This window comes from Pongo pygmaeus, chromosome 4, assembly GCF_028885625.2.
Source record: "Pongo pygmaeus isolate AG05252 chromosome 4, NHGRI_mPonPyg2-v2.0_pri, whole genome shotgun sequence".
Taxonomy (NCBI): Eukaryota; Metazoa; Chordata; class Mammalia; order Primates; family Hominidae; genus Pongo; species Pongo pygmaeus.
The window spans coordinates 117,020,387-117,033,625 of NC_072377.2; the positions used below are offsets into that span (position 1 = coordinate 117,020,387).

The following is a 13,239-nucleotide window of genomic DNA, read 5'->3' on the forward strand; positions in this document are numbered from 1 at the left end:
CAGCTCTACATCTCCACTGAGTCATGTCAGGGGCACTTTAATACCGGGCGCGATGGCTCATGCCTGTAATCCCAGCACTTTGGAAGGCCAACAGAGGTGGATCGGGAGGTCAGGAGTTCGATACCGTCCTAGCCAACACAGTGAAACCCCATCTCTACTAAAAATACAAAAACTAGCTGGGCATGGTGGCGGGCGCCTGTAATCCCAGCTACTAGGGAGGCTGAGGCAGGAGAATTGTTCGAACCAAGATGGCGCCATTGCACTCCAGCCTGGGTGACAGGGCGAGACTCTGTCTCAAAAAAAAAAAAAAAAAAAGGCACTTTAATATTACTCAACATATTCAAAACATAATTAATGATCTGCTCCTCCTAAGCCCTCTTTATTACCCCACCTTCCAACAAAAAACCTTCATCCTCCCTCAATATTACCTATCTCTGTGAGGAGTAGCACCATCATTATTGAATTGTGTGAGCTAAGGAACATAGGAGTAATACTCGACACCAGACCTCTTCCTCCACTCCCCATATCCTGTCAGCGAACCCGACCAGATTTTCTTCTATGTCTCCACTTCTTTTATCTCTGTCACTGCTTCCCTAGTGCATAATGCCACTGTCTCATACTTACATTAATACATTAGCCTCCTAACTGGTCTTTCCTGTTTCCTCCCTACTTAGACCATTTAAAATTTGACTTAAAAAAATAAATTTATTTGCAACTTTATCCACTAATATATTAGTATTAATTATGTGGGGGCAATCCTGCACTGGCCTCACTGTAACTTGCAAGTAGAAAAGGCAAGAATGCCATCTAAGAATCACAGAAAAAGGCATTAAAATCAGATTTTTTTTTATCATATTCTTTTTGTTCTACTTTCCTCCTTATTTTTGGTGCTTCCTCCACACCATGATTCGTTGACATGCTAAAACAAGCCACACTCCCTCCTACCCTGGGTCCTCTGCATATGATCTGTTTTACCCAGAACACTCATCCTCTACTCCTCCCCTTTGCCTAGTTAACTCCTATTTACTCTTCAAGTCTTTACTCAAACAGCACTTCCCAAGAGAGCTCTTCCAAACCTCCAGACTATATATCTCTCTGTTATATATACTTACAGCACCTTGTACCCTTCTTTCATGACATTTGTCAATTTTACCTTTATTATTTCTGTCATTATTTGACAGTGTCCCTGACTAAACTGTAAGGTCCAAGAGTGCATAGAACAATGTCTAGTTTTGCTAGCACTGTATTCCCCAGCATCTAATGCAAGTAACTAACATAGTAGATTGTCAGTAATTTTCTTTAAATATATTGACATCTTCACTTAAGTTAGTGTCAAATCTTTGTGGTCTTAGATTCATTTTGTCTCTAGGTTGACTTTATATATGTATATCCTTGTGGATTTCATTGAATTCTATAGCGTGATTTTCAGATGGTACTAATTATTGTTATATTTCTGGATTACTGAGTGCCACCTCACTTTTGCCAGCATATAACTAATACTAGTTTATTGATGGAAATGTTGCATATAAATTAATTTTTTAAGTCACATTTTTTAAATGATCTAGGAAAGCTTGATGTTTAAAGAAATTACGTTAGGAATCGTTTTGTAATTTAATTATCCACTGTTAGGTCAGATTTTTATGTATAATTTTTATTTTAGATATTGTTTTCCTAGAACAAGCATATAGGTGTTTCTATAAACGACAGTGAGAAATTCTTTTATTTCTTTAATTTTGTGGTGGTATTTTTATAAAGTGACTGCTTTATACTAGGGATAATCTGTCTTGAAATGACTGCTTTTACTGGATGTAATCTGTCATTTTAATTTCCTCTTAACAGATGGTGGTTGCATTAGGAAAGGCTTTGGGTTTTATTCTTATCAGAATCTAAGAGCCTATCATTTTATTTCACCTAACTTTTATTAGAAGATATACATATATATATATATACTATGTATAAATATACCTAAGTAGAAGATATTTTTAAGCTTAGGTAATAGTTTAACTGTTGTATTTGCAGCTCCATTAAATGTCAGAATCATGTGACCTTGCAGAAAAGATAGTTATTTGTTCTACTTGGGTTATGTCCCTGATAGTAATGTGAGCGCAGCTGGTAGAGGATGGCTTTCCTGTGAGTCTCAGAAAATCCTTTGTCTCATGCAGCTCTAGTGCTCAAGGGACACACTTCACTTTCCCCTTACCGAGATAGTCGACCGCCAATCATACTGGAGGTCATGAAGTGTAATACGCAGTTCCATGCCTTTATCAGTCTGTATAATTGATGCATTCAGAGCTTTAAAACAAAAAAGAAAAAAAGCCGTGGGCTAAGAAAGCCTACACCATTTTTGCATGTACTGATGTTAACTCCATGTTAACAGAGGTCATCTCAGAACAAGCATGAAACCGGCTCACATGATGCTGAGCGGCAGAATGAAGGTCAAGGAGTGGGAGAAATCAACATGGCAACTTCTGGTAATGGTCAGGTAAATAAATTATTTTATCGTATTTTTTAAAATTATTTAAATATCAGAAAAGTATGAAGCGAGATGGTTCTAAGAATGATCTATAAATCTTAACCTATTTTCTTAGTCCTGAATGCATATATGCAGAAGCATTCAGTACCAACGTGCTGTCATTTCTCTTTATTATATCAGCAATAATGCTGTAAGGATTTTCTAGATCTATTTCTATAGCTATAGATTGTGTGTTTATGTTTTAGTCTAAAATGATTGTGAGTAGTTTTTTTTTTAATAACTCTAAGCCGCATTTTGATTATGCATATGATTTGACCTAGTTATTTTTGCTTGCCTTGAATAGGTTTGCTCTTTCACTAAGACATTCAATGTAAAGACATTTTTATGGTTTTTTTAAGGCTTTGTTATTTCCTGTTGTACTTAAAAATTATATAAATCTAGAAATCCAAGTCTTACTGAAAAAGATAATTGTAACGCACACAAAAAAGTAAGGAGACATGGCCTAATTGTGCTTAATATTACCACATCATTTTCAGCAAAATTATGAAAGTAAACTTTTTTTTTTACATACAGAACTATTATCTTGTTATGCTACCATCGGTTGTCTTATTAGATTTTTATTGAAATACAGTGCAATAGGACAGAATTTTTCTTTAGGGTGTTCTGTATTCTCCAAATTTTCTTCAATGAATATTTTTATAGTGGAATGACTTTAAAAACAGAATTTCACTAAATTGTTCTTAAAGGTAATTTTTCTACTGTTGATACAGAAAATTTTCTTAGTCTCCCTAGGTTACTTTTGATAGTATTGTTTTTAAGAATATGCTTATATTAGTTCATTAAAATGTAAAGCTTAAAATGTCTTATTATTAAGTATTTAAATTTATTTTACTGAGTTAAAACATACTTCATTCAGTATTACTAGTTAGCATTATATTGGAAAACAAGTGGTAAATTAGGACAAAGGCAATCACGTTTAAACAGCACATTTGAGTTATTTATCTGTCTTTTGTTTAGGGAATTAGTTGCAACATTTATATATTCCTACACATATGTGCAAGGAAGAAAAATTCAATCTTATATGACAGAAAAAAAATTTCCATAGGAATAGATCTACTCTTAGTGCTTTGGGTCATCTTCCAATTATTATGTACTTTGGAAACCTTACCTATCCAGTAAGCTGGCTATGATAAATTGGATCCATATTACACTTACTACATCAAAATAAATTCTAAGTAGATTAGATTTAATGTCAAAATGAAAACCATTAAAAATATAAAAAGATTAGAAGAAAATGTTGGTAGCATTTTTATAATCATGATGTAGGTGGGAGACCCATAAAGAAAGGATTGATAGATTTCACATTACAGCATGAGACTTCAGTATGCCAGGAAATCATAGCGAGATTCCAAAACAAACAACCAAGATCACATTATTTGCAAACATTTATGACGTGTAAAAAGTTAAAATTCAAGATGCAAAAAACAGTATTTATATACCAACTATTTAAAGAGTATCTTAAAATGGTTCCAAGCCATCGTAGAAGTAAAAAAATAAATAATAATTTTAAAAATAAAATTAAAATGGGCAAAGGATATGAACAGGAAATAAGAAATTAAAATGACTTGTAAACATGGAAAGATGATCTACTTTACTAATCATGATATATAAATACAAATTAAAACTAAAGTCAGATTTCGTGGGGGGGGGCCATTGAGTTGGCAAAGATCAATAACACTCAGTAATGGTGAGCCAACAGGCATTCTCATATATTGCTTTTAATTACATGACATGAAACAGCCTTTCTGGAGAGCAATTTTGTCAAATGTATCTAACATTATATATAATGTGCCTGTTGTGAAGCTCATCATTACAACATCTAAGATTTTATGCTAATGAGATAATCAGTCAAGAGTGATCAGACATGTTTGAAGAGATTCATCATAATATTAACAATAGCAAAAAGTTAGAAATAACCTAAATGGACATTGATCATAAATTGGTTAAATTATTAGTCAGCTGTAGATTAAGTTAAGTGGCTCTGGAGTCACCAAACCTGGGAAATCACACTCCCTCACTAACTAGCTTAGTAACAAAACGTCTCTGAGCTTTAGTGTTTCCTCTTTAGTAAAATAAGATGATGATAAAACCTCTACCTCATAGAACAGTTGGGAGAGTTAAATGCGAGATACCCTTAACACAGTCCCTGGCATACAGTCAGCGCTTAGTAAAAGGTAACAGATTCTGTTGTTAACAACTGTTAATAATTATCTTTAAATTAACAAATATGTAATATATATCAGATACTGTGTTGGACTCTAGAATTGATAATTGAAGAGGACAGACAGTTCTTGGCCTCACGGAACCTATAGGGTACATCCATGCAAATATTAAAAATGATAAATTACATCTCTATTTATGTAAAGATCTAATTTTTAGCCTTCAGTGTTGCCTTTTCTAGTATATCCTTCATATTATAATCAGTTATTCTTCTAAAACACAAATCTGATTATATCACTTATTTGTTTAAACCTTTCAGTGGCTACTCACTTCCCATATATTAGAATCCAGATTCTTCATGTTGCTTACTCTTCCAAGAGTATCTCACAATATTTGCCCCCATTTCTCACCACTCCCTCAACTTCAACTTCTTCAGTTCCTTGAGTATGTCCAGGCCTTCCACAAGACATTCCTTCGGCCTGAAACTGTCTTCTGCTTCAGTTCATATTATATGTTTTACTCATCCTTCCCCACCATTTAAGTGTCACTTCTTCCTGGACATTTTCCTTGTCTCCACCTACCTGGAATAAATAAAGTACTCTTTGATACGCTGTATTCCTGCTCTCATAGTGCTTAGCACAATTTATCACTGGTTTAATTGTCTTCCTTCCTTCTTGAAGTCCTTTAAGCCACACCTGCTCCTCACTGTATGCCAAACAACTAATATGTACCTGGCAGAGAGCATTTATGTTGAATATTAATAAATATTATTGACTTAGGTAATTATAACTTTTTTTTTTTGAGACAGAGTCTCACTCTGTCAACAGGCTGGAGTGCAATGGTGGGATCTCAGCTCACTGCAACCTCCACCTCCTAGGTTCAAGCAATTCTTCTGCCTCAGCCTGGGCCCAAGTAGCTGGGACTACAGGTGTGTACCACCACGCCAAGCTAATTTTTGCATTTTTAGTACATACGGGGTTTCACTATGTTGGCCAGGGTAGTCTCAATCTCTTGACCTCGTGATCCGCCCGCCTCGGCCTCCCAAATTGCTGGGATTACAGGCGTGAGCCATTGCGCCCAGCCAATTACAACTTTTTTAATTTAAAAAAAGCAAGTATGCTGGGCGTGGTGGCTCACACCTATAATCCCAACACTTAGGGAGGCCAAGCGGGAAGGATTGCTTCAGGGTAGAAGATCGAGTTCAGCCTGGGCAACATAGGGAGACCTCGCCTCTGCAAAAAAAAATAAAAATTATCCATGTGTGGTAGTCCCAGCTACTTGGGAGGCCGTGTGGGAGGATCACTTGAGCCTGGGAGGTCAAGGCTGCAGTGGGCTATGATCATGTCACTGCATTCCAGCCTGGGTAACAAGGCAAAAAATATTTTTTTTAATTTTTATTTTTTGTCTAAAAAATAAAACTTAAAAGCAAGTAAGTATGATCTTATTATACATATGTATAATGTATGTATATGCATAGAGAAATGTGTGGGAGAATGTTCTTTAAAATGTTACCAACAGTTATCTCTGAGTGTTGGGATTTTTGTGGGTTTTACTTCCTCTTTTGTGTATCGTTTTATTTTTTGTAATGAACATGTATTACTATAATTTATAACACCCAAAACCCATTTTCATTTTGGGAAAATAGAAGAAAGCACTGTCTTGATTTCCGTTGTGTGGTAGTTTAGGTTGTCGTACTTCGGAGTCCTGCCATGACATACATCATGTCATTTATGTCAGTATAGGGATGGCAGAGGAAAAGATCTATTGAAAATAGTAAATCAGGGCCCGGTATTCATTCTTCCTTTAAGTGATGAACTGTGATAGTGCTGTGGATTCAGAGGTAAACATAAGTATGTTTGTTTAGCAGTAGCAATCATAGACTTTCCCACCATATTGGTGTTTGTATGACACTAATGCTGCTAATACTATCTGGTTACTTTCAGTCACTGTTTTAAAACAATGTTGCAGCTATTCCCAGATCCTGATGTAGATGTGTGACCTGTATCTGTGGGACTGTGATTTGTTATTCCAAAAGTCCTTTCATCTAAATAGAATCTATACACATGACCACCTCTTGGGGTTTATTAGTTTGTTTTGTTTTATTATTTGCTCAAAAGACAGAAGCCACCAACACTAATTGAAAACGAAAATCAGTCTCTTTGACTTTCTCAGGATCACAGTAGCATGTTCTGCCAAAGTTCTGTCCTGGAGTAATTCTCTTCACCACCATGTGGGAATGTATTCTACTCCTTCTCTCACTTGGTTTCCTGCCCACAATCATTCTCTTTGAAAAATCCTTCATTGGCTTCCCTTGATTCTTAGAAAAATGATAACCATTTATTGTGACCCAGGTAACCTGGCCCCTACCTATCTTGTCAGCTTTATGTCACATCTTGCTCTCACACCTCCACACTGGCCTTCTCTCAGTACCTCATATTTACTGGGCCTTCTCCTACCACATCCTGTGCACATCTATACCTGTTCCATGTGGTGCTTGTTTCATCCCATTTTGCTCAGTTAACACCAGTTCATGTGTGTGTGAGCTTAAGCACCAGTTTCTCAGAGAGGCTTGAATAGATCAAATCTCACTACCATAGGCTGTCGCAGCATGTTCCTCTCGTTTGAAGACTACTACATTTGCAGTTTTACATTAATTTGTGTGATGACTTGATTAATATTTGTGTTTCCCCCACTAGACTGTAAGCTCCAGAAAGGCAGGGATTCTATCTAGTTTTGTTATCTTCATACCCTCACAGTCCCTGATAAATAGTAGATAACAATAAATATGTGGTGTGTGGAAGACCAACTAATATCCCTGCTAAAGAAAGGGTTTCTTGATCTGTTTTTAATCTCTCATGGAAGTTAAATGGAAGGAAATGCTTGGGAGTAAATTATACAGGCCAGATCCCTGCTTGCTTAGCATATAACTATGTGTATAATTTATTTATTAGTTGGTTCTCAACTTTATTTATTTATTTATTTATTTATTTATTGAGACGGTCTCGCTCTGTCACTGTACACCACTGCACAGTGGTGCAATATAGGCTCATTGCAACCTCTGCCTCCCGGGCTCAAGCCATTCTTCCACTGTCATTCTTGGATAGCTGGGACCACAGGTGCACACCACTGCGCCTGGGTAATTTTTTAATTTTTTATAGAGATAGGATCTCACTACATTGTCTGGGCTGGTTTTGAATTCCCAAGCTCAAGCAATCCTCCAACATTGGCCTCCCAAATTGCTACGACTGGCTGGGCATGGTGCTCACACATGTAATCCCAGCACTTTGGGAGGCTGAGATGAGTGGATCACTTGAGGTCAGGAGTTCGAGACCAGCCTGGCCAACACGGTGAAACCTCATCTCTACTAAAAATACAAAAATTAGCCAGGCATGGTGGCATGTGTCTGTAATCCCAGCTACTTGGGAGGCTGAGGCAGGAAAATCGCTTGAACTTAGGAGGCTAAGGTTGCAGTGAGTTGAGATTGTGCCACTGCACTCTAGCCTGGGTGACAGAGCAAGACTCTATCTCAAGGAAAAAAAAAAAAAAAGGTAAAACCAAAGTGCCGGAACTACAGGCATGCACCACCATGCCCAGCCTGTGGAAAATTTTGACCAAATATCTTCTGTATATCAGAGTGTTTCTATGGCAGTTACAATTTGACAGTTTACTGTGGTAATTGTATGTTAGGGAGTTCTGGGTTTTCATAATTTGTTATTTGGGGAATTTAAGAAATTAGTTTTTCCAGTACCCTTTATTCTTTTTATAAGTTACATTGTTACTTTTGAATCAGCCATATATAATTTTTATATAAACAATATTTTTATACTATACTACAACTTACTCTTGTCATTTAATAATACTTTTGAGATATCTTTTCCTGTCTATATGTGGTTTATAGATATGGACGTTTTTAATCCATTTTTCGTTCACTATTTTTTCTTTTTTCAAGCAACTTCAGCTTTTCTATTTGAAATTTAGAGCCAGGTCTCTGGTAATAGCCAGTATATAATAATAAAGCTCAATTAAAAGTGGGAAAAAGATGGAATGATAGAAAAACCCACTCTACTGCCACTGGTTTTTAAAACTTTTTCTTATGGAAAATTTTAAACATATACAAAGACAATAATATAATGATTCATATCCACATGTAACCCATTCACCTTAACCTCCCATTTTATTTTTTAAGAAGATTCCAGGCATCATCATCACTTCTTCCCTGTTTCACTGTGTATTTACAAAAGATAAAAGTATTTATTAAAAATACATAACTGGCCAGGTGTGGTGGCTTACACCTGTAATCTCAGCATTTCCAGAGGCCAGGGTGAGCAGATCACTTGAGATCAGAAGTTTGAGACCAGCCTGGCCAACATGGTGAAACCCTGTCTCTACTGAAAATACAAAAATTAGCCGGGTGTGGTGGCGCGCACCTGTAGTCCCAGCTACTCAGGAAGCTGAGGCAGGAGAATCACTTGAATCCAGGAGGCAGAGGTTGCAGGGAGCCAAGATCGCACCACTGCACTCCAGCCTAGGCAAGAGAGTGAGACTCTGTCTCAAAAAAATAAAAAAATTAAAAAATAAATAACTGCAGTGGCATTATTAAATCTCCAAAGACTGTAACAGTAATTGTTTAATAGCATCATATATCCAGTCAGTATTCAAACTTTCAGTTGTTTCATAAATGTCTTTTTCACAGTTTATTTGCCTCAGGGTCCAGATAAGGTCTGTGAATAGGAATTAGTATATCTCTGTGTCCACGTGTTCTCATTGTTCATTTCCCACCTATGAGTGAGAATATGCGGTATTTTGTTTTTTGTCCTTGCAATAGTTTACTGAGAATGATGATTTCCAGTTTCATCCATGTCCCTACAAAGGACATGAACTCATCATTTTTTAATGGCTGCATAGTATTCCATGGTGTATATGTGCCACATTTTCTTAATCCAGTCTGTCATTGTTGGACATTTGGGTTGGTTCCAAGTCTTTGCTATTGTGAATAGTGCCGCAATAAACATACATGTGTATGTGTCTTTATAGCAGCATGATTTATAGTCCTTTGGGTATATACCCAGCAATGGGATGGCTGGGTCAAATGGTATTTCTAGTTCTAGATCCCTGAAGAATCGCCACACTGACTTCCACAATGGTTGAACTAGTTTACAGTCTCACCAACAGTGTAAGTGTTCCTATTTCTCCACATCCTCTCCAGCACCTGTTGTTTCCTGACTTTTTAATGATTGCCATTCTAACTGGTGTAAGATGGTATCTCATTGTGATTTTGATTTGCATTTCTCTGATGGCCAGTGATGGTGAGCATTTTTTCATGTGTTTTTTGGCTGCATAAATGTCTTCTTTTGAGAAGTGTCTGTTCATGTCCTTCACCCGCTTTTTGATGGGGTTGTTTGTTTTTTTCTTGTAAATTTGTTGGAGTTCATTTTAGATTCTGGATATCAGCCCTTTGTCAGATGAGTAGGTTGCGAAAATTTTCTCCCATTTTGTAGGTTGCCTGTTCACTCTGATGGTAGTTTCTTTTGCTGTGCAGAAGCTCTTTAGTTTCATCAGATCCCATTTGTCAATTTTCGCTTTTGTTGCCATTGCTTTTGGTGTTTTAGACATGAAGTCCTTGCCCATGCCTATGTCCTGAATGGTAATGCCTAGGTTTTCTTCTAGGGTTTTCATGGTTTTAGGTCTAACGTTTAAGTCTTTAATCCGTGTCTGTTCTAATCTGTATGTTCCTTCTTTTTGTTTTACAGCCATTTAGTTATTGAAGAACTAAAGTTGTTTTTCTTTTTTCTTTATGGTTTTCTGGGGTTTTGTTTTTGTTTTTGTTTTTGTTTTTTTAGTCAGGATCTCACTCTCACCCGGGCTAGAGTGCAGTGGCACAATCACAGCTCACTGCAGCCTTGAACTCCTGGGCTTAAGCGATCCTCTTGAGTAGCTGGTGCTATAGGCACTCACCACCATGCCCTAGGCCTCCCTCTGTTCCCCAGGCTGGTCTTGAACTCAAACTGATCTCAAACAGTCCTCCTGCCTCAGCCTCCTGAGTTGCTGGGATTACAGGTGTGAGCCATCATGCCTGGCTTCCAAAGGTTTTTTTAATAGAGTGTCCCATACTCTAGATTTTGCTGATAACTCCCCATGATATACTTCAACATGTTTCTTTATCATCTGTATGTCCTATAAATTGGTAGATTTCAGTATCTGAGAATATTCAAGAAGTAGAATCAGTCAAGCTTAGGGATTGGATATGAGTGTTTAGGGGGAAGGAGAAGTCAAGAATTACTCCCAGGTTTCTGTTAGGCAGCTAGAAGGGTAGTGATGCAATTTAGTAATAATGCTAGATGAGAAGGAGGTTTATGAGAGAAAATAATGAGTCTAGTTTTGGAAAAATGTTAAGTTTAACTTTAAAAATGTTAGGTCTGAGACATCAAAGCAGAAATGCACCTGGGTGCAGTAGCTTATGCCTGTAATCCCAGCACTTTGGGAAGCAGAAGCAGGTGGATCACTTGAATCCAAGAGTTTGAGACCAGTCTCAGCAACATAAGGAGACCCTGTCTCTACAAAAAATACAAAAAAAAAAAAAATTAGTCAGACGTGGTGGCATGTGCCTGCGGTCCCAGCTACTTGGGAGGCTGAGGTGGCTGACCCTGGAAGATCAAGACTGCAGTGAGCTGAGATCATGCCACTGCACTCCAGCCTAGGCAACACAGTGAGCCCCTGTCTCAAAAAAATAAAATAAACACACAAAGTAGAAATGTGAGGTAGGCTATTAGATTTGGAATTGAGAGGAAAGGTAAAGAATTGATAATTAAAGGTATTAAAGATTTTTACATCCCCAGTGAGTATACAGTAAGAAGATGAATACCTAGTCTAAAATTCCAAAGCAGTAGAATAATATTGTTCCAACAAAGAGGGAACAGTTAACAATTTCCACCATTGCCATGAGGACTGAAAAATCACCTTGGGTTTCACCAAAAAAAAAAAAAATTGTTCATTGCTGATCTTGTCAAATGCAATTTCCTTGGGCCTTCTTTCCTACTGTATTGTATTGGAGTGAGTTGAAGTTAAATGGAAGGTTAAAAAGTAGAAGAGAGCGGTCAGGCGTGATGGCTCACGCCTGTAATCCAGCACTTTGGGAGGCCGAGATGGGTGGATCACGAGGTCAGGAGATCAAGACCATCCTGGCCTTGGTGAAACCCTGTCTCTACTAAAAATACAAAAATCAGCTGGGCGTGGCAGCACGTGCCTGTAATCCCAGCTACTCAGGAGGCTGAGGCAGGAGAATCGCTTGAACCCGGGAGGCAGAGGTTGCAGTGAGCTGAGATCCTGCCACTGCACTCCAGCCTGGCGACAGAGCCAGACTCCGTCTCAAAAAAAAAAATAGAAGAGAGCAATTTTAGCTAACTGTAAAGATGTCTAGATGTGAACTGCCCAAGAGAGAAAAGATCATTAACTGATACACAGACTATAAGTTTGAGAGAAAATTTATTTCTGTTTTTAAGATAGAAAAGATGAGGATGTTTGAATGCTGATGGGAAGGAGCCAGTAGAGAAGAGAGTTGAAGATCCCTAAGATCAAAGAGAAATGGGGAGAGAAAGGATCCAGAGCACATCTAAAGGGATGGACCCTAGATAGGAGGAGGGGAACTCTGATGTCACAGCAAAAGGTGGCGATGGATACATATGCAGGTAATTTTAAGGTTCTGGTTGGCAAGAAGTTGAGGAAATTTTGTCTGTTGGCTTCTATTTTTTCTATAAAGTAGAAGGTAAAGTTATATGCAGTAAGAGAAGAAGAGCCACAATTTTATATGATACAAAATGAGGCATATCAAAAATAGCCAAAGAAAGGAGAGCTGACAAGGGAAACAAAAAGATGGCAGTTATAGCACAGAGAGTCTAGGTGTATTGGTGACCATAAATGTATATCGACAGCATCCTAAAGAGTTACGTAAGTTTCTCACATGCTCAAATTTCTCGAATGCTGCCTGGCACTTCATGTCAGGGTGCAGAGAAAACAGACAGTTGGATTCATCTGTGGTTGCAATGTTTCCAGACAAGTGGAGTGGAATAAGTGCAGGGCAAAGCTGTTAAAAACTAGCAAGAGAATTATGAAAGTGATAACCACAAGAAATCCAACCTGAAATACATGCTGGATTTGCTAGTCATTTCAAGGAAGCAATATCTTGCTTGCGGTCAGAAGTTTGACACCAGCCTGGCCAACATGGTGAAACCCTGTCTCCACTAAAAATACAAAACTTAGCCAGGAGTGGTGGCACATGCCTGTAATCCCAGTACTCTGGAGGCTGAAGCAGGAGAATCACTTGAACCTGGGAGCCAGAGTTGGTAGTGAGCTGAGATCACGCCACTGCACTCCAGCCTGGGCAACACAGCAAAACTCCATCTCATACACACACACATAAAAAGAATCAACGTCTTAGAGAAAGTTGAAGACCAGGAAATAAAAGGAACATGAAGTAAAACGTTGAGGATGTATGGGTATTTATAAAGCATTGAATGTGGATGCTACAGGAAAGTTGGATAGGAAAAAGG

At 37.8% G+C, this 13,239-nt stretch overlaps 1 protein-coding gene across 16 annotated transcripts in view; it reads left to right on the forward strand.

Annotated features, from left to right (window-relative positions):
- The window catches only part of APC (APC regulator of WNT signaling pathway), a 139,444-nt gene that overhangs the window by 92,325 nt on the left and 33,880 nt on the right, over positions 1-13,239 (forward strand). For 12 of the 16 annotated variants that reach the window (XM_054488715.1, XM_054488718.1, XM_054488724.1 and 9 more), the window contains one exon: positions 2,378-2,482. The exons of the other annotated variants lie outside the window; for them this stretch is intronic. In XM_054488715.1, the coding sequence (XP_054344690.1) occupies positions 2,378-2,482 (105 nt within the window). The remainder of the gene's footprint in view (positions 1-2,377; positions 2,483-13,239) is intronic. 16 annotated transcript variants of the gene reach the window in all.